This window comes from Idiotropiscis lumnitzeri, chromosome 14, assembly GCF_059441095.1.
Source record: "Idiotropiscis lumnitzeri isolate Australia: NSW breed Sydney's pygmy pipehorse chromosome 14, RoL_Ilum_1.0, whole genome shotgun sequence".
Classification (NCBI taxonomy): Eukaryota; Metazoa; Chordata; class Actinopteri; order Syngnathiformes; family Syngnathidae; genus Idiotropiscis; species Idiotropiscis lumnitzeri.
In genome coordinates, this window is record NC_142404.1 from 11,792,699 (window position 1) to 11,814,875 (window position 22,177).

The following is a 22,177-nucleotide window of genomic DNA, read 5'->3' on the forward strand; positions in this document are numbered from 1 at the left end:
TGTGTAAATGTTTGTCTACAAATAAATATAATTTTTATTGTGTTTTTAAACTGATTAACCAATGTCATAATCTGAAGGTATGCATGTTGTCTATCTCTCATCTATTTTGGTTGATTGATGTGGTTGGTCCGGCTTCATTACACATTCCAACCACATGCCGGGTAGGATAGTTAAAGACTCGAAATAGGTCTGTTTGTTAAATCTGACGTGATTGGTGGCTGGTTGTCGTTGCCGTCTATAAAGCACGTACAACGATATGTAATTTATTTGAATAGCTTCAAGTTTGATTTTCTGATTCCTATTTCTCCTCTTTAACTAAAATTGAAACTAAAAATGAATCCATGTTGCCTTTAATGTAAAACTGGATGTAGCATAGTAAAAAAGAAAAAAAAAATATCTGGCTGCTGTGCCTCCGCTAAAACTCACACACTGAGATCCCTTTTTTTTCTTTTTTTTTTTGTCACACTCGCTTGGCATGACTGCCCTTTTAAAGTTTGAACCATCTGTCATCGCGATGTGTCCCTCTACTGCCAATGATTTGTTTGCTGAAATTGTGCTTAGACGGGAGTAATTACGTTGGTGGGCCACAGTGAAAGGAATTACGAAACCATGAGGAGTTAATTCAAAACATGTTAGGTCTCTTTGCGCTCCGTACTGGGTGGGAGATGCTAATACTTTGGATTAGCACGGTGGCTGTTGTGCCAACAGATGTGACGTTCACATGACTCATCTCAACAACATTGATGAATAAAATCGGTGTTAATGTTTAGTAACCTTGTTAACGTCAGTTGATCATTAATTGTGTCATCGTGATATAATTTAAAGTCAAGCTTTTTAGTGGGGATTTGAGAATAGACAAGGAGTCGTTTGGATTCTTCCCGTTGGCACAGCAGGCTCATGAGAATTTTATTGCCGTTTCCAGTGCAAAAGAATATGATGTCATCATCGTGTGTTGCGCCTGCAGTACAAAACCTCACTCTCCGTTTGACAGCTCGGTTTGAAATTAACAAAGTGTGTTCCTAAGATATCCTCAACGGAAAAAAAAAAAAGACATTAGCATTGTTTTTCCATTTTATTAATAAAGTGATGCTGTTAAAAATAAACTTATTTATTGCTTTAACATGTAGAATTTCCCTTTTCTCATAAGGCAGGGGTGGGGATACTTGGACCCATTATTCTTATTATTTTTTAAATAAAGTCATCTGATAGCCACACTAAATATATGCAAGCACATGATGCAAAAAATATTTATTATAAATGTATTTCTTTTTCGAATTTCATGGCAGGCCGGAATGAATGCTTCAGTTGGCCAATATATGGCTCTGAGGCCACAGATTCCCCGCCCCTGTCATAAGGAAAGAAACTTTTGAAATAGTCTTTCCAAGATCAATAACTTAAAAGCCATTTGAAGAAGATTGCTATAAGCTATCCATGTGCACGGACATGGAATAACAATTTTTTTTATCATCGCAATAATTACTAAGATGAACTTTGTCTGGCAAATAAATTTTTAAATGTCTTTATCTCACATTGCTGCATTCTGAGAAGACGCAGGCAAGCATTATCTCTACAAATCAAACTAGAAGATGAGCCATCTCCGAAAAAAATTGCTTTAGATGATTCATTTGCACTGCATTTGAAGTACAAATTAAAAGGTAATATTTGTTTGAAGCATTTAGAATTTCCGACAGGTGAAGAATCAATTTGGCAGTTATGGAGTTAGAAATGCGCTAAATGTAATTAATCCCGCAGCGGCAGCATCCCAAATAGAAGCAGATAGATTTATATGTAATCAAGAAAGAACCACAGTGTTGCACATCATAAAAATCAGAACTATCGTAACTTGAGCACCATTTTGAAACAAGTTTTAGTCAAATTGTAAAGACAATTGAATAACTGGTTGTATGAGTAGAAACAAAAACCGAGAACAGATGGATGCAAAACACTGAAACTTATTTCAGACAAACACAGAGACTGTTTTGTATTGGCGTCTTCAACATCAACAGTATCTCCAAAAATCTTTGCAGTTCCTTTGGGCACGAGGGACACATTGAATAAAGTCAGTAACAGAGGTGCCATGTGCATGTTCGTTACCTCGTTATATAACATGCAGGTACGTCGTCTTTGTGTCCACCCCTATCACATTTTTGGCTGTGCACCTGTAAAATCCTGTGTCCCGACTCGACGGTTTCTGTATCACCAGAGAACCTTGAGGACTAAGATAACGGTTTCCATAGATACGAGCCTGGCCCAGCACCCTCAGCTGTGTCATGTCTGGTGTTTCCCAGGTAACCATTGCCCGGGGAGTTGCTATGGTGAGGCAGGGCAGCTCCACTGCGACGCCAGGACGTGTGTAGGTCACAGGTGAGGGTCCTGTTGTGATGCGGGGCGGGTAGGCGATGACGATAACGGGAACCGTTACAACTGAAACCGAGGAACTATCGGGGCTAGTAGACCTGCAGGTATAAGTGCCCCGGTCAAAGACGGATGCCTGTTGGATCACCAGGGTACCATCCTCTTGGACTAAGTAGCGGCCTGAGTCACCGCTGTCACCCCTGGACATGACCTTGCCGCTGGGAAAAGTCCAAGAAAGGGAGCCCAGGGTGTGTTTTGGGGTTTGAGAAGAAGAACAGAGTAGGCGAAGATTCTCTCCATTTGTAATGCTCATCAAAGAACCAGTTTGAGTGCTCACGACTGGTGCTGAGACGGCAGAGGTGGAGGGAGGACCTACTGGATCAGAAGCCACAAGTGAGGATGGCCCACGTTGCAACGTCTTTTGAGAAATGGGAATTGGGGGATGAGGCACCTCTGGCACTCGCCGCCCCAATTGAGAGGCTTGTTGCACGGCTCCGTTCCGAGGTGGCTCAGACGAAAGTGGCCGGGATGCTTCTCGGGGCTCTGAGACCTCCAGCTCGACCTGAATCCTCGTCTCCCCTTTGTCGCCACTCACAACGCACACTAAAGTACCGCTGTCACTCAGCCGAGCACCCCGCAGCTCCAGGGAGCCGTTTCGGTGCACCGTGAGCCGGCTGCCGTAGTAAGGGGCGGGTAGCACACCATTCCCAGGCAAATACCAGCTTAAGGGAGGGGATCCATGAGACGGACACGGCAAAAGAACAGTTTGGCCTTTCATTATACGCTGCTTCCCTGTTGTTACCACACCCACAACTTTGTTAGGCGTTCTACCGGCGCCTGTGCTGGCAGCACTGCTCCTGCTTTTGTCATTTATCACTCCCGCGTTGCCCCTGACCCAACTTGCTCTACCATCACCATTGTTCGTAGCACTGCTTGTTAACACGCCATTTCTAGAAATGCCACTTACGATGCCAGTACCCCTACTGGGGTTTGCGTCATTGTTAGCCTTTTCTGTTGCGACTTCATTGCTTCTTGCCCCGAGATTGCTTGCATCACTTGCTTGTCTAACTGAACTGGGACCGTTTCTCGACATACTATTCAGAGTTCCGTATGCATTTCCATTCATGATTCCACTGTTACTTGCTGTTATTCCGATATTTCCACCCCTGTTCACGCCGATGCTGACAACGCGACCAAGCTGGGTTGTGATTCCATTAATAGGCCTTTTGAATCCATTTTCATGATCACTCCTGGAGACTGGACTAAAACTACTAGGTGCTTTGTTCATTCTATTGACTGTTCTTATCCAACCGGTACTATCACTGTAGCCATTGTTTCCGTTATTAGGAACGTCCACCTCGAGGCCTACTACCATGCTTCGTTCACCACCTGAGCTGCTTGCTCGGCATGTATAGTTTCCGGTGTCAATCTTCTGAGCTTGACGCACCTCCAAAGTTCCCGGAGAAGCCACTGCAACTCGGTCAGAGTTAAAACCAGATCTGGTCGGGATGACACGAAGCGCCGGGGAGAACCAGGTCACCGTTGGTGGGGGATCCCCAGTGGCTTGGCAACGAATGACAGCTGTGGACCCCTGACGTACTTTAATAACTTGATAACTATTGTCATCATTGAATGCAGGTGGTGAAGTCATCATAACCTTGACATGAACCTGAGGGAACATATTTTGAAGGGAAAAAGCTTGAATTATAAAATGTTTTGGGGACGAGTTGAATGTTTTTTCATTCAGTTTCAACTTTACCTTCATGGTATCTTGACCTCCTTGATTCTCAGCATAACAAGTGTACTCGCCTTCTTCTTCCCTTCCCACAGCCGGAACAAGCAATGTTCCATTATTGAACACGATAAGCCGCCGGCCACGCCCTGCTCTTGCTTCCCCTTGCAACACACTGTTCACCATAGTTCCATCTGGTAGACTCCAACTGACTGCTGGGTCTGGTAATCCAGATGCTAAACAGTCCACCTGTAATGTGCGAAATCATAATTGTTAAATGTGTACGGAAATGGAATCCATCCTTTGTAGAATGTCATCAATTGCATGGACGTGGCAAATCAATTTTGAAACAATCACATGACTCGAAGTCCGCACAATTTGATGCACATGAATGTAAACGTGATTAAAACCGAATAGAAACAAGTTGCTGTAATAATTTGGTGTCTTATCTCTTGCATGTCACCTCCTCTTTTTCGTTAAGCCGCTAAATAGCTGTTAAATATTCATCGGCATCCATGAAGGCTGACTGATGAAGCATGGCTAGGAAACTCAGCAGTACAGCAAAATGAAATCTGCTCCAAATGATCATGTACTTGCAAATAACCATTTCACAGAACAGTCGCAAAACCGCCCTCGCAATCAGCCCCCCACTTCTGATCCAGGATATCGAAAGCATCTTAAATCTGATACAACTGTAATTGAATAAAGTTCTTGTTTCCCAATCCATGAAAGTTTGAAGATTGGTTTAAGACTATACTGATTAGATTACTGACCTCAGTCACCTGGGACATTTTATGTCATAAATTTAATCACTGGATTTCTGGCTTTGACACTGACAAATAATCCCCCAAAATTTGCGGAAGGTAATTTGAGCATAGACTTATTCTTGTGTCGTCTGATACAGTCTGATTGAATGTGTAACGTTTGTATTTGTTTAGGTACCTTCAGTGCCTTTCCAAATGACACCATTTGATTGAAAGGCTGCTTGGGCTCAATCTTTGCAGGCTTGATAAGCACGGACACACGCAGGAGGCGATAATCATCAGCGACTTTGTTGCGTGCAATGCAAAGGTAGTCTCCAACATCCCGCTCTGTCACTGATTGGACGGACAGTGTGCCATTTTGGTGCACTTTCAGACGTCGGTCGAAACTTCAGTAGGAACAGATGGGGGAAAAAAATGTAAATATAGAGTGACACAGAATAAAGATGAAATGCTATTAGCATTATCATGTCATGCATAGCCTCTGCCCTCATACCTGAAATTCATATCCACCAGTTTTCTGCTGGGGGTCCTCCAAATGATGATGGGGGGTGGGTTGCCTGTTACAGAGCAGTGGAGCTGCAGGTTCTCTCCGTAGGACACAGCAGTGACAGGAGGCGAGGTTGAGACAATTCGGGCTTTGCTGAATGGGGAGATTGGCAAGGAGTGTAAAATAACTGAAGCTCTGCCTTTGTCGGGTGTGAGTGTGGTGTTATGTGTGGCCATGGACGTTTTGGTCAAGTTGGTCAGCTGTGAGGGAGAGGTGATGACTGTTGGATTGATTTTAGAGGCTGAGTCAGCAGAAGCGGACTGATGAGGGTAAGAAGGGGATTTGGGAGTGAGAGGGGTCAATCTGGCAGAGTCAAGCGGCTTTGACTGGAAGCCAGGATGGGGCGAAAATCTGTTTGTCAGAACAGGGGATGAAAGAGGTGTGTTTTTTGTATCACTTGTCACTTCCGCTTGGGCCTCCTCTTTGATTTCCACTCTCACAGTCCTCTTATCAGTTCCAACTGCATTAAAAGAGGTGCACTCATAACTCCCAGCATCCTTTGGCCCGATCTTTCGTATATGAAGGGTCCCGTTTGGCAACACAAAAAGGTTGCCATGGAGAAACTGGGATGGACGAACTAGAGTCCCGTCTGGGATACGCCATCGCAAAGTTGGTGGTGGCGCCCCTCTGGCAATGCAGTGAGCATAAAGAGATTCTCCCGGAGCCAAAAGAAGGTTTTCTTCTCTGGGTTGCTGTATCACAGGGGGCAACGATGACACATGTAAGCGCACCGAAACACTGGCGGCACCTGCTGAGTTGGAGGCCACACAGCGATATGCTCCCCCGTCACTTGGTAACGTTGATGAAATGTGGAGGGTCCCATTTGGGTCCATGCTGATTCGATTGCTGGAGTTAGCCGTGGAGGTCAGGACTGAGCGGTCTGGAAGAACCCAAGTGAGCAGAGGAGTAGGAACACCGCTGGCCTGACACTCCAGGTGGACCTCGCCACCTTGATGGATGGTGGCTTCTCTATAGCTAGCCAGCTGCATTCGCGGTGGGCGTGTCCACACTTCCAGGGTGGTTAGCAGCCTCATCATGTAAAATAAATAAATAAAATAAAATATGCAGTGTAGAAAACATTCCTTCCTCAAGTGTATGTTGCATTGATTTGAGTGGACTCACCTGTCGCGACCCAGGAAGCTGTGTGCACTGCAAACATATGTGCCCCGGTCTTGTAGTTGAACATTTAGGATAACAAGGGTACCATTTGACAGAACCTCAAACCGTTGAGCCCTGGAATGAAGAGACATCACCACTCCTGAGAGACAAAGACCCAGACAAACCATCAGACAGGGCAACAATTGGCAGGGAAATAAGCAGACAGTCAATTTGGAAACATTTTGGCTTGTCAGTCAATTGTGCAATGATGCTGTAATTACAAGTGTCAAGTCTTGCACCACCATTTTTTTTTAGCAACTGCCAAATCAAATGAGAATGTCACTCAGTTAGTTGCAAACAGACCTAAAAGGTAATTGTGGACTGTGCTTCTCAATTTTCTGTATTTTTGATCCATGGCGGTTGATTCACATCCCGGCAGTTTAGTATATTAAATTAAGTATATTAATTTAAACGTGTGACTTAAAGTCTTTATCTTATGCTGCAGTGACTAAATCTGTTCTTGACATTTAAATTACATTTCGTTTCTGGGAATGGAAAACATACAGTATGTTTGTCTGTTCCGAGGAGGTCCACACTATATTTGCTGAGGTTATAAATCAACACAAAAATCTGATCCAAGGAGTCTGCAGAGAAATGTTCGACATGAATGTAATATGAAGATAAGACTGGCCTCATTTCCATATAAATTAATTGTGTGTTTTATACACAGCGTATTTATTTGGATATAATATATATCATCTCATATCTGTTAGACCACATGCACCTGTGGCGACTTTGGTCCATGTGATGGAGGGCTTCGGCTCTCCTTGAGCCTCACAAGTCAGCCTGGCCACGTCTCCTGCTGGGAACGACACCGTTCTGATATGTGGGTCTGCGATCCTTGGCCTGGATCTTAAAGCTGGAGACTGCAGGGATTTTTTTGATCAAATAAAATATTGAAAAATAAGTGTTAAAAGTTCTTTGGACAGCTGAAGGCAAAACCTATTTGGTAAACTGTTCAGTGTAATATTTTTTTTTTCCACTAACAGTTATGTCAGATAGTTCATCAGCAATAGGCTCATCACATTGAGTTGCACAGATTTGTAAATGAATTAACATCTGATTGCTATAAATCCTGTGGGATTAGACGCCCAAACACATAATGCTGTTGTAATAGCGCATGTGTTTTTCATCTCTGCTTTCGAAATGACTGGCGGAGCTCAGAAAAATCTCTAAAATTGGAGAAATGCCATAAACATCCCTTAGGTTTAACAACAAGCCATGTGATCACAGATTAGACTATTTTCAGATCTTTTATGCATTTTCTGCTAAGCTTTTTTTTGCCACAGGGCTTGCACATTTGGGTGAGTGTGAATGAAAATCACAGTTTTTGCACCAACACTGTAAATTCCATTTTAAAAATACCCTTAAAGAAACATCAAACATTTTAAATGACTAAAAATGAATCCTTAAATAGGTTTGTTAATATATTAGCATGCAAATCCGAATCAATAAAGTGATTCAAGCTTTGTTCTGAGATTTATTGTCATGTGTGCCGGCTTTAAAACGCGTTTGGGTTAAAGACTTTTTTGTAATCTATTAAGACTCACCCGTGGGGCGACAGGAAGAGGAGATGGAGACCACTGTGGCCTGCTGCTGTGTGAATCTGGAATGAAATTAGCTCCAGGGTTTCTCCAGTCAGTTGGGGGTCGACTGTGGTGTGGAGCGCCAGACACAGGCCTCCCTTTGGGGCTGACCTGGCCCACGTTTGGCCTTTCTCCGGATGACGCAGCAGTGCTTGACGCTGCTCCTTTTGTTGTTGTTGTTGTCATGGTGGTAGATATAGAAGATGCACTGAGAGTCGTGTCACTCTTCAGAATTTTGTGTGGGGTGGCACTATTTTGAGTAGTAGTAGTGCTTGTTTCTGAAGTAGAAAGCGCAGGGATTGTCGTTGACGGAATATCTTTGAATGGATCTGCATTATCCGTCCGAATGAAAGCATTAGTAGGTGAGAGGGTTGTTAATGAATGTGTAACATTCGTAGAAGCAGTCGAGGGAAGAGTCAAATATTTTGTGGAAGTTTGATACATCGGGGGTAAATTCGATGGAATTGGGTTTGCAGTCATAGGGGTAAATGTAGCCGATGTAAGTTTGTCATCAAAAGTTGCAATGGATTTGTCAGCAGTAGAAGCAGTGACAGGATTATTTTTTGTAAGACTGATTGAAAGGGTTGTTGTCACGGAAACAGTTGAGGATAGAGTGGCCGGGAGACTGGTGGGGAATTGAGATTCATTCAGGATGTCCAACAGATTATCTTCCAGCCCTTCACCCTTTTCGCCTGAGGGTCCATCATCATCTAGGCTCAAGGTTGTTTGTGTATTTGTGTAGGCGTCATAGGAGTCTGTGGTCGCCGGTGTTTGGGATTTAAAGACAGCTGACTTGGCACTGTCTGGTATGTTGCCTGAATGAGTCATCACATCTGTGTTTGTCTCTGCGTCGTAAGGGGCTAATGAAGTGGGGGTGAAAGGAGTTGGTGCAGGCAAGTCAGATGTTGTGGTGATACCGATTGTGGTAGGAGGATTTTCAATCTCGACATTTGGCGTTGAAAAAGGAATTTTACTATGATCAATATTTGCTGATAGAGTTGGTGGAGATGTGGTTGTTGTGACCATTTGCGTGATGGCAGAATCAGGAAGCACTGTTTTTGGCATAGGGTTGAGAGGATCCGGTAGAGGTTGACGTGGTGTCAGAGGTCGCCCCCTTGTCCTGTTGTTGACCCGTCTCCGCTGTCCAATCCTCCTGCGAGAGTTCCAAGGGCTTTGTGGACGTGTATTTGGGACTAAATTAGGCATTAGTCCCTTCTGTGGTTTTGAAGGTCTGACTCTTGAAGAGGTCGGCTTTGCTTCCGGGTCCTCGCTACTTGCTGCATCTGGGTCAATTTCATTAGTCTTGAATGTTGGCTTTGAGCTGATGAGATCTGTCTGTATCGTTGTTTGGGGTGGTGGCACATTCTCGGTCTCACTCTCGTGTGTCTGCGTTTCTGGGAACTCTTCAATGTCAATGCCTGTTTTTGACTCAGTTTGTGCTTGCATTGTGACTGATATTGTAGGAGTGGGGAAAAGTGGCTGTAGACTTTCTTCTCGCAGAACAGCGTCATCAACTGATGAGCCCTCCATTTCCGAGCCATCTGCTTCTTCTGTGTCTGTGTCTTCGACTCTTCTGAGTGGTCTTGCTGTTGGTTGCTCTGTTACGATGTCCTCGCTGTTATTTGTGCCTGCCGTCTTTTGGCGAATCTTTGCCAGTAGGTCCGCCCATTTTAGTGGGTCAATTTTTTGTTTGTTTGTGGTGTAACGATTTCTTCTCTGCTCAGATGACAGAGGCCTTCCTCCTCTCCTCAAGGGACCTTCTCTCAAAGGCCCTCGTCTTATGGGAGTTTTGACTTGATTTTTTCGGTTTGGAGATTGTTGAAGTCGACTTTGATGTTTCCTGTGGACTACAATGGTTTTCTCTTCTTCTTCCACTTCATCCCCCGATCCTTCCTCTATTTGACGTACTAAAGGCGCTCGTATCTTTGTTGATCGCCCATAGGCTGATTGTGGCCCCCCTCGATCATCTCCAAGTGACAGAGTCTTCCTTGGGTTTATTTCTAGGTTCATGAACACCGAGGCACTACCATACTGGTTGACAGCGACACAACGATATTGACCAGCATCTCTCCGTGTAGGGTTAGTAAAAAAGAGACTCCCATTTGATTGCATAGTGAATCCACCTGATGTTGCGAATCCCTTCTTTACTATATTCCCATTTGGTAATACCCAAAATATGTGTGGTTCTGGTGAGCCAGAGGCCTTGCAGGACAGGCTGACAGGCTGGCCTACTCCTCCCGTAACAGAAGGTCCGACTTGCTCACCTGTTCGTGGGGCAGATGACCCCTCTACTGCCACACGCACTGGTAGAACATCTGAATCCTTGCTAATCTGCGCTACACAGTAGTAAATCCCTGCATTTGAGAGCTCAACTTTCTGTAATAACAGCCCAGAGCTAGTGACCTGAATCCTACCATCTTGACTACTGGATGGGGAGTTAAATTTTGATCCATCTGGCAAAATCCATTGGACTTTCGGATGACTAGAACTGAAAAGAGGGCAGGAGAGCTCCAGTCGAGTGCCTGCAGCCGCTGTTATTGTCGTAGTGGTATGGTTAGTTAAAATGAGTACCCATGGGTGAGAAGCAGTAGTAGATGTTGCAGGTTCTGTAGTGGGGTCAGGATGAGCAGAAACTCTTGTTGAATATATAAGGCTGACCGTGTCTCGGCTGGACTGTGCTCTGTTGAGTTGAATACCAATAGCTGGCTGCATTAACCAATCTGGTCCTGTTGAGATAGAGGCTTTGACTCCAGTATTATAGTACCCTTCTGTCTCTGTTGTCTGTCTGTAGCGGTAGGCCAGCTTTGGGGGTTTATTCAGCATGAGTTCCCTCTCAAGGTGCACTGCCGTCTCACTATAGTAGGCCAGGATCCTCCAAAGACTGTCATAGCTCTCTCTCTCCATGGGGCATTCTAGAGAAAATGACAGAGCCATGGCAATAGGTGAAGAGGAAGGAAGGGAGAGGTCGGGAGCTGGAGACGCATCTTGAGAGTCTGCCAAATGAGTGATGTTGCAACGCAGTTCAACACTGTTCCCCTGTTGATCCGACAGGCCGAGTGATGCGGCGCCTAAAGGCTCTCTGAAGGATTCACTTGGCTGGATTTCATCAAATTCCGTCTCGGAAGGTGTCTCCTCTCCCCGCATGGTAATGACAGGGGAGGTGCAGGTCAGATTTTTCTGATCAAGCAAGCCTTGACCTTGAAGACCACTTGGCGACTCACATATTGGACACGAAGGACCTCCGGAACATTTCATTAAATCTGGTTGAAAAGACAGACAAAGAAAGATGAGCAAAGGTGATCCCTTATCCCCTATATGATAATGTGCCCGTCAAAGCTGTCTGCGAGCGTTGCTAATGCCAAATTTAGCATGCACGTTCCTCTGTACTATTAATTACACTTCATATCACTTACTAATTTGATACGGTTGCTTAATCTGCTCATAAATCGTAAATATGCAAAACCTAATTATTCCATGGCAAGCATTAGCCTTTGTTTCAACTGCCTGCACACAATGCTGCCAATATGTATTAGTCATGGGAGGTTAAGTATGGCATGTCAATAGGAGGCATTTGAAATTCCAGTCTTCTTTAGTGCCTTTGTGGAAATTCCTAAATAGACTAAGAGCGATTCTGAGTGTGGGAGGTAAAGGGGAGCATGTGATTAAAAGCAGGTGTGAAGGGAGATGTCAAAGGTACACAAAAACACAACCAGATGTATTTAAATGTAAATGTAATCCATATATCAACCATCGTTCTTTATTTGACATTTTAAAGACTTACAAGACACATTACAGGCTCATCAATCAGTCAGAAATTGTACCTTTGTTTTCATTTATAATGCTAAACCCTCACCTTCTTTCTGTGCCCTCTCCATTTGTTAAATTAAAATGAAAGGACAAAATTAAAGAGACCAACCTGGGTGAACAAAATGCCAAGCGGGAAACCAACTCATCCTGCAGTCACAGCTCCAGGGATTAGCCTGAAGCGCCAGTGTTTCCAGCATCGGTGCCGTCTGCAAGGTGGCCCCGGGCAGGTTGCTTAAACTGTTGTTGGACAGATCCAAGTGCCTACAGAAAGGACATTTTTTTAGAATGGCATTTTCAGTCGACAAAAAATGGCCGCCCCCTGAGATGGCTAGAAAACTGCATAACTCATATTCCACAAACACTAAATGAATCAGAATGCCATGTTTAGACTAGTGAAGGTGCATAGAACATATTTTTGTCAAGATTTTTGCGAGCTTGACCTCTCCTTAAAAGTTACCATAGGTTAAATGAAAGCTAAAAAGAAAAAAAAGTCCTCGGGACTCCACCTACCGGAGTGTTGAAAAGTAGTACGTGTTCAGTAGGGAAAGTGTGCAGAGAGCGTGGGGATGCAGCTGATGCAGCCTGTTTCCTTGTAGCCGGAGCAGACGGAGGTTTGGCATCTGGAGCAAGGCCCGAGGATGAATGTACTGGAGGTAGTTGTGATCCAAGTACAGACGCAGTAGCGAGGTCAGGCCAGAGAAAGTTTGGGATGAAGGGATCTCCGTCAACTTGTTGTAGCTCAGCTTTAATATCTGTGTTTGGGAGTGATGAAAAGAGAACGACAAAAGTTAAAATTGCTACATATATAAGGAATGTTATGACGAGAAGAGACGGGAAAATAAGCACAGCAACATATTGGAGTGAACTTTACATAGGTACTACTCTAGTTAGCACATTTCTAACCATTTGAAACTTTTTAAATCTAAAGTATGCCTTCTCGGATTCTCTGCTGACGCTCGCTCTTCCAAGTCATAGAGGAAGAGTCGACAATAATTCAAGAGGGTGCATGAAGATGAAAACCACGTTGTGGAATTTTTGTCAAGCTTATGATAAATCGGTTCTCCGGGGAGGCTACTTCCACAAGTGGGAATAATCCAGCTGCTGACAATTTAGGCACACAGAAATATGGGTCCTATTATCGCAGTATGGCAAATACAGTATATACCCACATTTGGCTGAGAGATGAAAGAAAGACCGGCTTGGTGAGGTTCGTTATGGCACTCAAGTTCCTGTTAAAATGTCCACTGGCTGCTGTGTCGTTGTGGGTTTTGCAGACAGTTTCATGCAATGGCGGCATTTTATATCTGCATGCATGCACTTTAATAGTGAAATATGTGCTGTCAACAAGGCGGATTAAAATAACGAAAAATGCAATTGGGCAAAAAAATCGTTAATAAAATCAAATGTGTGTTAAAAAGGACTAGAAATTCTGCAAAAATGACCTCTGTTGTTGCTACTTTCCAGTTCATGAAGAATGACAAACAGAAGGGCTGGTGCCGTTATGATTCTAACGGGGGTGGTCTGGACCGTTTATACCTCAAACATGACTCAAATTGTAAAAAAAAAAAACATCATAAATGATTGTATCTGCACCTTTTATTTCAGATGTTCATTCAAATTTAATGGGTCCTTACACTTGTGAGTTGTTACATGAGTTGTGAGCACCTGGAGCGAGTTAGGATTTACACTGTAGTTGTTGCGGGGTGTGGAAATGGGCCAAAACAAGTCGCTTGTTTAACAATTTATGTTATGTCTCTTTGTTGGATCACACGACACCTTCACATGCACACAATTTGAAAATGTAAGTACGTTACAGAAAAACTGCAAAGACTGCAGCAACTATCATGACTGATAGGGACACGCCGATGAGTGAGCCAGATTATGTCGTGATTATGTCTAAAAATGGTCATAGGCTCAAGATCCCATTTTCCCATCGCAACGCACCTGCAGTGATTTCAGGTCTCGAAACAGTGCATCCGGCAGGTGGTGGAGGTCATTGCTGTGCAGCATCAAAAGCTCTAACCTCTGTAGCCTGGCCAGCGAACTGTCATGGATCTTGCTGATGCTGTTGAACCTGCACGGGAGGAAAATATTATCTTCAAGTCATTATTTCACCCAACTAAGCAACTTTTACTTTACAGCGGAACCTCCAGGATCAAACACAATCTCGAATGAGTGTACACCCTGGAATGTTCGCTGACCAATCAACGGCATAAGCATTGTCTAAGAATTGGAGAGCTGTATAAGAAAACTAAAATAAAGCCGAAATAATTCCGTTTTGAAGACGCTTGACAGACATGTATTGGTTTTGATTAAATCAGTGAAGACGTGCTGGTGAATTTAGTATACCGCTCATGTTATACGTGGCACCCTTTACTATGTCTCGGGATGTTCTCGTTTGTATTCTATGGTTATCTCGCTTTTCCTCATCAAATAAATAAAATAAATATAAAATATAATGTAAATATAAAATATGCTGTAAGCAAAACAGCTTTGCAATTGAGTGTTGTCCATCTGTCGAAGTCAGTGGTTGTCAATTTCTTTTTTTTTTTACACAAAGCAAACCAGATGTATATGGTGTCAAAGGTCAAACAGGGATTTTGGAGAATTTGCTGTAGTCCGCAGTTGGCTCGACACCTACTGTCAAACTCCTGCAGGTGTGTTTGCGCTGTCAACAAAAGCACCATCTGCGAATTAGCTTGTGTACATGTGAAGGGTGCAAACTTTGTGCCTGGCGGTCGTTACCCTAAGTTGATGCGGCGCGTGTGCGCAGGCAATCCTGGAGGAACGGTGAGCAGGGAGCGGAAAGTGCAGTGGACTTCATTGGCTTGGTAGCAGTTGCAGCTCCTGGGGCAAGCCTGGCCCCCCGGAAGGACCAGAGCCCACAGTGCCAGCAGCACACCCACACTTGGATACATCTTCATCTTCAAGGTTAGCGCCGGCTGCCAGACCAATTAAAATAACAACAACTTGGTTTGTTTGAAGAGTTGAATTCACAGTTTTAATCCGCATGAGATTTTGGCCACGGAGTAAAGCGTGCCCCCTTTTGCGTGATCACAGCCTTCTATTATTGCACCTGTCATAAACCACACACAACTTTGTGCCTCCAAGACTCATTTGCTGTATCAAATCTCACACATATCCTTTCATTACCTGCATTGTAATGTGATCATATCAAGACCGTCGTAAAAAAATTCTACCTTTAGAAAGATAATGCTAACTTTTCACCATTATTAAGGCGTTAATGTAACAATAATGTATGTGTGTTTGCGTGGTTGTGGTTGCAGTGGTGTTCAACAGTAGTGCAAAACCCTTTCAGTCCAAATATTGGAAACATTTCCCGTTGCGATCCAATTGCAAGCTAGTGGTGGGCAAAGTACGGCCCGCTCTGTTTTTTTTAATATGGCATGCTGAGTATTTGCCAGTCCTGTAATATCTTTCATTAATTGAGCATTTTTTTCAGATATAAAATTTGTTCATAAAAAAAAAACATTTTTTTAAAATTTATCACAGGAAATAAGTTGTATTTTTAATCGGTCTTCTATTCTGTTTATCCTTATTATTCTCATTTAAGGATAATTCCCAGAGTTCAATAACTCTAACATGCATTTTTATGGAGCATGGAAGGAAATTGGAATACATGGAGAAAACCAGCACAAGAACAGGGAGAGCATGTAAACTTCACCGAGGAAGGCCCAGCGTCCGGATTCGAACCTGGCCTGAGAACTAGGAGGCAAATATAGGTACCCAATTGCTCATCCCCTGCGCCTTTAGATTGATTTACTGTGAATGATATAATGAAAAATAACTCCAAACTAAACAGTTTTACAAATACAGATATATTTTTTGTATTTATTTGATTCAATAATAATAAATGATTTGTTAAATATAATAACATTAATGGCCAATAATAACATTAACAAACCTGCACAATGTAGTATTTTGTGATTAAAATAAACAAATTTACCACTCCTCTCCAGCTTAGTACGATGGCCAGTAAAATAAAAGTCTATATAGCATAAAAGTTTGTCCATGCCTATTTTTAGACTATTTTTCCATTCATTCCGCTAGTCTGCATACAAGTTTTGCACTTTTGCAATATTTGCGCCAAAAGCAATGAAAAGCTTACCTTACAGTCCTTTAGTGGGATGCAGTGATTTATCCAGAACAGAGTGTTTCATTTTACCGATGGAATGCGTATTTGTAGTCCCACAACCTGCGTGGTCGCCGAGTTTTTGGAAAGTAATTACGCGCTTTGATCATCCATGTACTCCGTGAATTAAAAGTCCGACCAAAGTTGTAGCGGCAATAAAAAGAATCGGAAAAACACATTAAAAGTCTAAATTAGAAACATCCGCAACCGCTTTTAAGTCTCATCCAACCGGCTTCCGTGTGAAGGCGCGTCCCGGGATAAAGTCGAAACCGCTGCGCGTGTGCGTGCGCGCGTGCGTGCGCGAGTGTAAATGACAGTGAGTGTGTGTGGATGTTTGAGTGCAAGAAAGGAGAGTGGGCTAAAGTAAACTTGCAGAGAGGCTCTCACTGGCAAAGGAGGGGCTTGCCCGCACTTTTTTTTACTGTATCACGTCAACGGGAGTCCCTCTCTGCGTTGCAAATGGCGGGGGAGGGAACGTTATCGCAAGGAAAGCCTTGTTTGGCTTTTTCTTTTTCTTTCTTTCTTGTTTTTAAACGTTAATTCTTTTTCCCGAGGCATTATGCACCGGGCTTAAGCTATCATTCTCTGAAAATAACTTTATAATCACATTTGGATGAAGCGCAGGGCTTGAACATTTAGCACACCATAATATTAAACATCTGCTAAGAAAATAGACGTGGACTAAAATACCTTCATAAAAAAAAATGACAAAAATACATATAGGATTAATAGAACATATTTAAAAATATTAAAATAATAATTGTGTAATATAAATGAAAACAAGTCCTTATGGGATGAAATTTTATAATAAACCAGAAAAGCTAACATTAAATCTATTTGGAACCATTCATAATTGGCTTCAGCTTGACTAAAACAACACCGAGCAACACAGCTGAAGTGAGCGGGGTTATCGCGCTAAATTTTCACGAGTGGCCAACAGACGTCCACTGACGATTTAGATTGCAGGTGACTAGTGTTGCATCATCAATGATGTCATGACTAATTAAAAATGCCGTGTTGTTTCACATGAGCTTTCAAAACCAAATCAGACGTTTCTGGCTGTGAAGCCAGATGCGTCTATATTTGTTCAAACTTGGCATTTGAACAGGGGTGTGGAGACTTTTTATGTACACTGTAAACAAACACTCACATCAAGAATCCAGCCCAATTGCTCTTGACTCACCAACTGCACTGCCTGCAGATAAAATGTTTTTGAAATTTAATTAAGGATTTTTAATTTGTACTAAAATTCGTGAATTGTCAATTAAGCTATCATTAATTGCCAAAACTTTTTAGTTTCAGGCTCAACTAGTGTAAATTGAGCCGAGAGTGGAAACCTCGGACCCTCGTAGGTTTGTGAATGCTCCACATCCCGGAAAATAACCGCCGCATTCCTTTATGCAGAATTTTGGGAATCAAACCAGTGCTTAAGTTTGAGTTCAACCGGTGAGACACGAGTCATAATTGGAATGTAGTGTTGCTCCACAATTTGAATGAGAAACTGAATTTTTAAGTACCGTATAGCGGGAGGTTTGTATCTCTTGAAAGTTTTATTGGGCAAGTTCATTTGATGGCAGATTGTGAATGAGCATATAATGATTCAACCTCCTTGTGAGACACTACAGGGGAGAACAAAAATAGCCCGTCGCTCAGCTGTTGTCTCCTGTATAGGCACCGTAACGCCCCGCCTCCCACTCACTTTGCCAATGGAGACATTTTACGCACAAGATGGAATTTTAGTGTCGGTTAGTCAAATATTATAGCAGAACTGTAATTGAGAGATAAGCAATGCTGGAAAGCAAATGTAAGCGGAAGGTCAGAGCTTTGCTTTTTTGTTTTTAATTGTGGTTGCAAAAGTGGGAGGCTCGATCATCTCCCGGCGAGAGAACATCTGCGAACATCTTTAAACATGAGATGTAATGTAATGTTGTGCCTTCACCAAATGATGACTCCCAGATGAATCTGTTTTTATTTCCAAACTTCTCCTCCTCTTATCTCTCTGCAGGCAACATTTGCATGCATGATGACTTGCTCCATTGCAGCTGTGTGATATTCAATAGACCAATATTCATCGTTGTACCTCACTGTACTGGTGCATGACTGCAATCGTCAGACTGAAGCTCAGTGAAGTCTTCCAACTCCCTGTAACGTAAGCTGTAAGCTTGCAACTTTTTTTTTTTTTGGCAGAGGGAGCCTGTTTTTATGTTCTCGCTTGACTGTGCCCCAGTGCACAAAGCAATAAAGGATGGTGTGGAAGAACTTGGTCCCAACCCACCCCATCAAACACAGACTTTGCTTTCCTTCCACAAATCCTTGAAGGATGGTTTTGTGCTAGGCTTGGTGATCTTGTGACACGAGCCAAACCAGGAAAGCTTACGCTCTCACATTTTCAAGAACGTGTTTGTGACTTCCAATAGCTGCTGTCGTCTCACTTCTGATAGATTCGTCGGTTCTATGTTCTGTGTACGGGACCCTTAATAAATCTTAAAAGGTCTTTTAGTTGAAACTAGTCAATCCAATCCTTTTTTAGCGATCTCAGGGGGCGGCCATTTTGTCACTTGCCGTCGACTGAAAATGACATCACAGTTACTCATCGGGCTCAGCTTACGACCAATCATTGCTCAACTTCAGATAACAGGTGATTAGTCGTTTTCTGAGCTCTGAACTATTGTGATGTCATTTTCAGTCAACAGAAGTGATAAAATGGACGCCCCCTAAGATGGCTAGCTGGATTTTGCTGCCTAACTCATATCCCACAAACACAATATTAATCAGAATGCCATGTTTGGACGAGTGAAGGCCTTTAAGTCATTTAGTTCTTTTCTAGATCCAGAGAGTAAATCAACGTCGTCAGTGAAACAGAAATTGCACTTCCCACCAATTGACACTGTGCCTTCAAATCCCTCGAAAGCGTCCATCATAATTTGTTCCAAGAGAAGATTAAACTTCAAAATTCATACCCTCATTTCCACAAAAGGTTTAGTTTAGTTTTTGATTGGAACTAAAAGCTCCAAGTCGGTTGTGTTCAGGACTGCACAGTACACCGCAAAGATTCCTAGACCTCTTAAATGTTTTAGCTCATAAGCATGTAACCCATAAATTACCCACAAAATAATTTTGGACAATATTTCTTGTGATCCACACACATAATCTTTCTCTGAATGTTCCGAGTTCCTGCTGTCAAAAAAACACTCAACGGAATGGTTTCCGAATGATAGCGCTGGCACTCATCTCTATTTCCATGAACCACAAACGAGGCTGCTGACTAACAAACAGATGACAAGAAGAGGGGGGTTTGTCGCCGCATGTTGTGCAGAGCGGGCTTTTTTTTTTTTTTTTACTCATTTTGCTAGCTTGTGGGTTTAATATTAGCGTCGAGAACTCATCATAGAATAAAATATTTTTCAGCCTCGAATAATAAATTAACCGGCAGTAGTGCGAGTTTTCTTTTCTTTCATCTGTGCGGCAGGTCATGGCCCGGACTGAAGTGACACTGGGCCGCATCCCTGTGGTTGGGGAACCCTGGTTTAAATCACTGGATATACATCATATTTTTGAACATACAAGGCTTATAAAAAAAAAAATCATCTCTTCTAGCTTCATTAAAACCTGTTAAATAGAGCTAGTCTTTTAAATTTAATGACCTTTTTGGGGCTCTATTTTTTTTTTTTTGTTATCGTACATTTTCCATCTGCTCTCGTGCTGTCACTAAAGCTGCGAGCAATAAAGAAGTTGGCGAGGGAGGTGGTGATGGTGCTATGTCATCCCTGGCTGTATTAAAATACATCGCTGCCATCATGTTTTATGACGATTGTGTCATCAATTAACCACGCGTGTGTGTTCTTTCTCTGTCACAACGCCATTTGATAACAGAACATGTGACAAGAACCACCCTCCCTCTCCAACACTCTCACTTCATGTCAAGGTCATTTGAAAAAAAGTGAAAACAAGAATAGAAGGAGCACAAGCAGCCGGATGCCAATAGCTATGCTTGGAAAAAAAAAACGAGACCCGGAATTGGATGTTTAATACATAATTATCGTGACTATGATTTTGTATTTGTCAAAAACTCCTGAGAATATTTTCATGTTTGTTTAAAACGGCCTCCATTTTATTGTATTTAAAATCCAATTAGAGGCAAGACCATAAACTAACAAACGAGCTAAATAGCAGTTCAAACTTTCAACGATTTACGGCCTCTTGATGCCTGAGATGTTCCCGCTGAGCTTCTGGGCTGAATAAATGATTCGAGGCTCCAGCCCTCTGCGGTGGTTGAGGGTCACGGCCTCAAGTTTGGTCCGAGATCCATTCAGATGTTTTTGTACACAAAAATTCAAGACGTTTACTTAACCTCTCTTTTAGCCCGACCTTGTGAGCGCTGCACTCAGGTTTAAAAGCACGATACGACATCAAGGGTTGAACAAAATATATGCTCGACGACACTTTGGAACCCTCCGATTTAATCAACCATTTTGGATAGCGTTCGTCCTCACTAGGTTGCGGCTCGAATGGTGCGTATCTCATCTGACTTTGGGCCAGGTGCGAGGAACACCCTGTGCTGGTTTCTAGCCAATCGTACGGGAAATATAGAGAAAAATAACACTTCACACTCACAGTGGACAATATAAAATAAAATAAAAATTATATATATATATATATTATTATTATTATTATTTTTTTAAAGTTCTTGCAAGGTAGGCTGAGATCTTAAGTGGTATGATGTTCTCTTAAGTGACGTCATGCATGATGGACTTTCAAGACCCATTTTCCCTCCAAAAATCTGTCATTTATGACAGACAAAACCCCAGGAGCGCTGTCTTGTACACCTACGTATTTTCTACCTTTGTGACTTTCCCTTGGCTCTTCTCTAGGGCAATATCTTCAAAGATACGCATTTTGTATCCTCGGTTTTTACAGCTTGGAAAAGAAGCCTGCTCATATTAAGGCTTGGAAAAGGTACAAGAGCGACCTTGAAGTACAGTAAAGTGCGCCGGCATTCCTGACATTGTCGTGTGATTTACACATGATGACATTTCAAGCTTTATACATTGAGGCACATACCGGATTTGAACACAACCTGGAAACCAGTCAGTTCCCTTCCCACCATCTTCTTTTTGTGATCTGGGGCTATATGGGGGGGACCCTTCAAGTCTGGCTTTTGCCAAGCTGTTGAAGTGCCGCCATATAAGGACTTACAGTAGATCTGTGGTCACGCTGTGCCGGATCAACGTACACTACATGCTTGGATGATTTGCGCAAGATTTTAAGAGGATTTGTGGGTTTTTAGTGACATCCCATAGAGGAGAGATCAAAACTACTTGTATTAAAACTCGAGGCCTGTCTGCATAATTGAATAAACATAACCTGACAGTGTTGCGCGGATGATGTAATCCACAAAGACACAGTGAGGAAATAGTTGTCATCTTATTTGACAACTGTCCGACCAATAAACCTAACGTTATTTTCCAGCCACAAAACTTTTGGCTTATAGTTTCTGGGACAGTTAGAAGCCCCAAAGCACTCTTTCCCCCTCCATTAAGTGAACTGGCCTTTAGGTGCGATCACACCCTAAAGTAAAACTATGTCCTCTTTATGGCCATCGACTACCCGAACGAATTTCTTTTTGGCCAACATTTGGAACCCCAAGACACCTGTGATGGCATGACATCATCCTTTCGTATTTAATGCATGAAACAAAGTCATTTGATCAGCATCTGTTGTCATTCAGTGATTAACTTTACAGGAGTAACCATGATGTAAGCCCGGAGTTCTATTTTACATTGGTTTAAAGAGCAATAGCCCGATGTGCTTTTTTCAGGGCCGATGCTGATACTGATAATTAGTGGCCATGCCGATATTTGAAGCCAATATTTTTTGTTGAAAAAAGAGGTAAAATGGTGCCAAACATTTTGAAAAATAAACACTCCAAAACCTAATTTAGTTTTAATGCCTTTAATTACATGTTTATTAAACAACTTTGGTGAGTTTGGTTAAAGATTTTTTAGATCTTGGAAAATAGACAATTTCGTTTTAAAAGTCAAAACAAAAAGTGCTCAGAGCTCAGTTGCATGTCTT

General features: G+C 42.6%; 1 protein-coding gene and 1 long non-coding RNA gene across 2 annotated transcripts in view; one reads left to right on the forward strand and one right to left on the reverse strand.

Annotated features, from left to right (window-relative positions):
- The window catches only part of LOC148323489 (uncharacterized), a 38,620-nt gene extending 20,042 nt beyond the window's left edge, over positions 1–18,578 (forward strand). The window contains exons 4-5 of the long non-coding RNA XR_015846523.1: positions 14,723–14,880; positions 18,108–18,578. This is a non-coding gene — a long non-coding RNA (uncharacterized LOC148323489). The remainder of the gene's footprint in view (positions 1–14,722; positions 14,881–18,107) is intronic.
- LOC148323490 (matrix-remodeling-associated protein 5-like) lies at positions 1,768–16,433 on the reverse strand. Its single transcript, XM_088315495.1, has 12 exons — positions 16,079–16,433; positions 14,695–14,891; positions 13,894–14,023; positions 12,460–12,701; positions 12,059–12,210; positions 8,107–11,402; positions 7,281–7,422; positions 6,521–6,656; positions 5,345–6,427; positions 5,030–5,237; positions 4,115–4,336; positions 1,768–4,024 (listed from the first exon to the last, which is right to left on the reverse strand). Exons 2-12 carry the CDS (start codon positions 14,871–14,873, stop codon positions 2,099–2,101), a joined length of 7,716 nt encoding a protein of 2,571 aa, XP_088171621.1. The 5' UTR covers positions 14,874–14,891; positions 16,079–16,433; the 3' UTR covers positions 1,768–2,098.
- Positions 18,579–22,177: the final 3,599 nt, after the last annotated feature.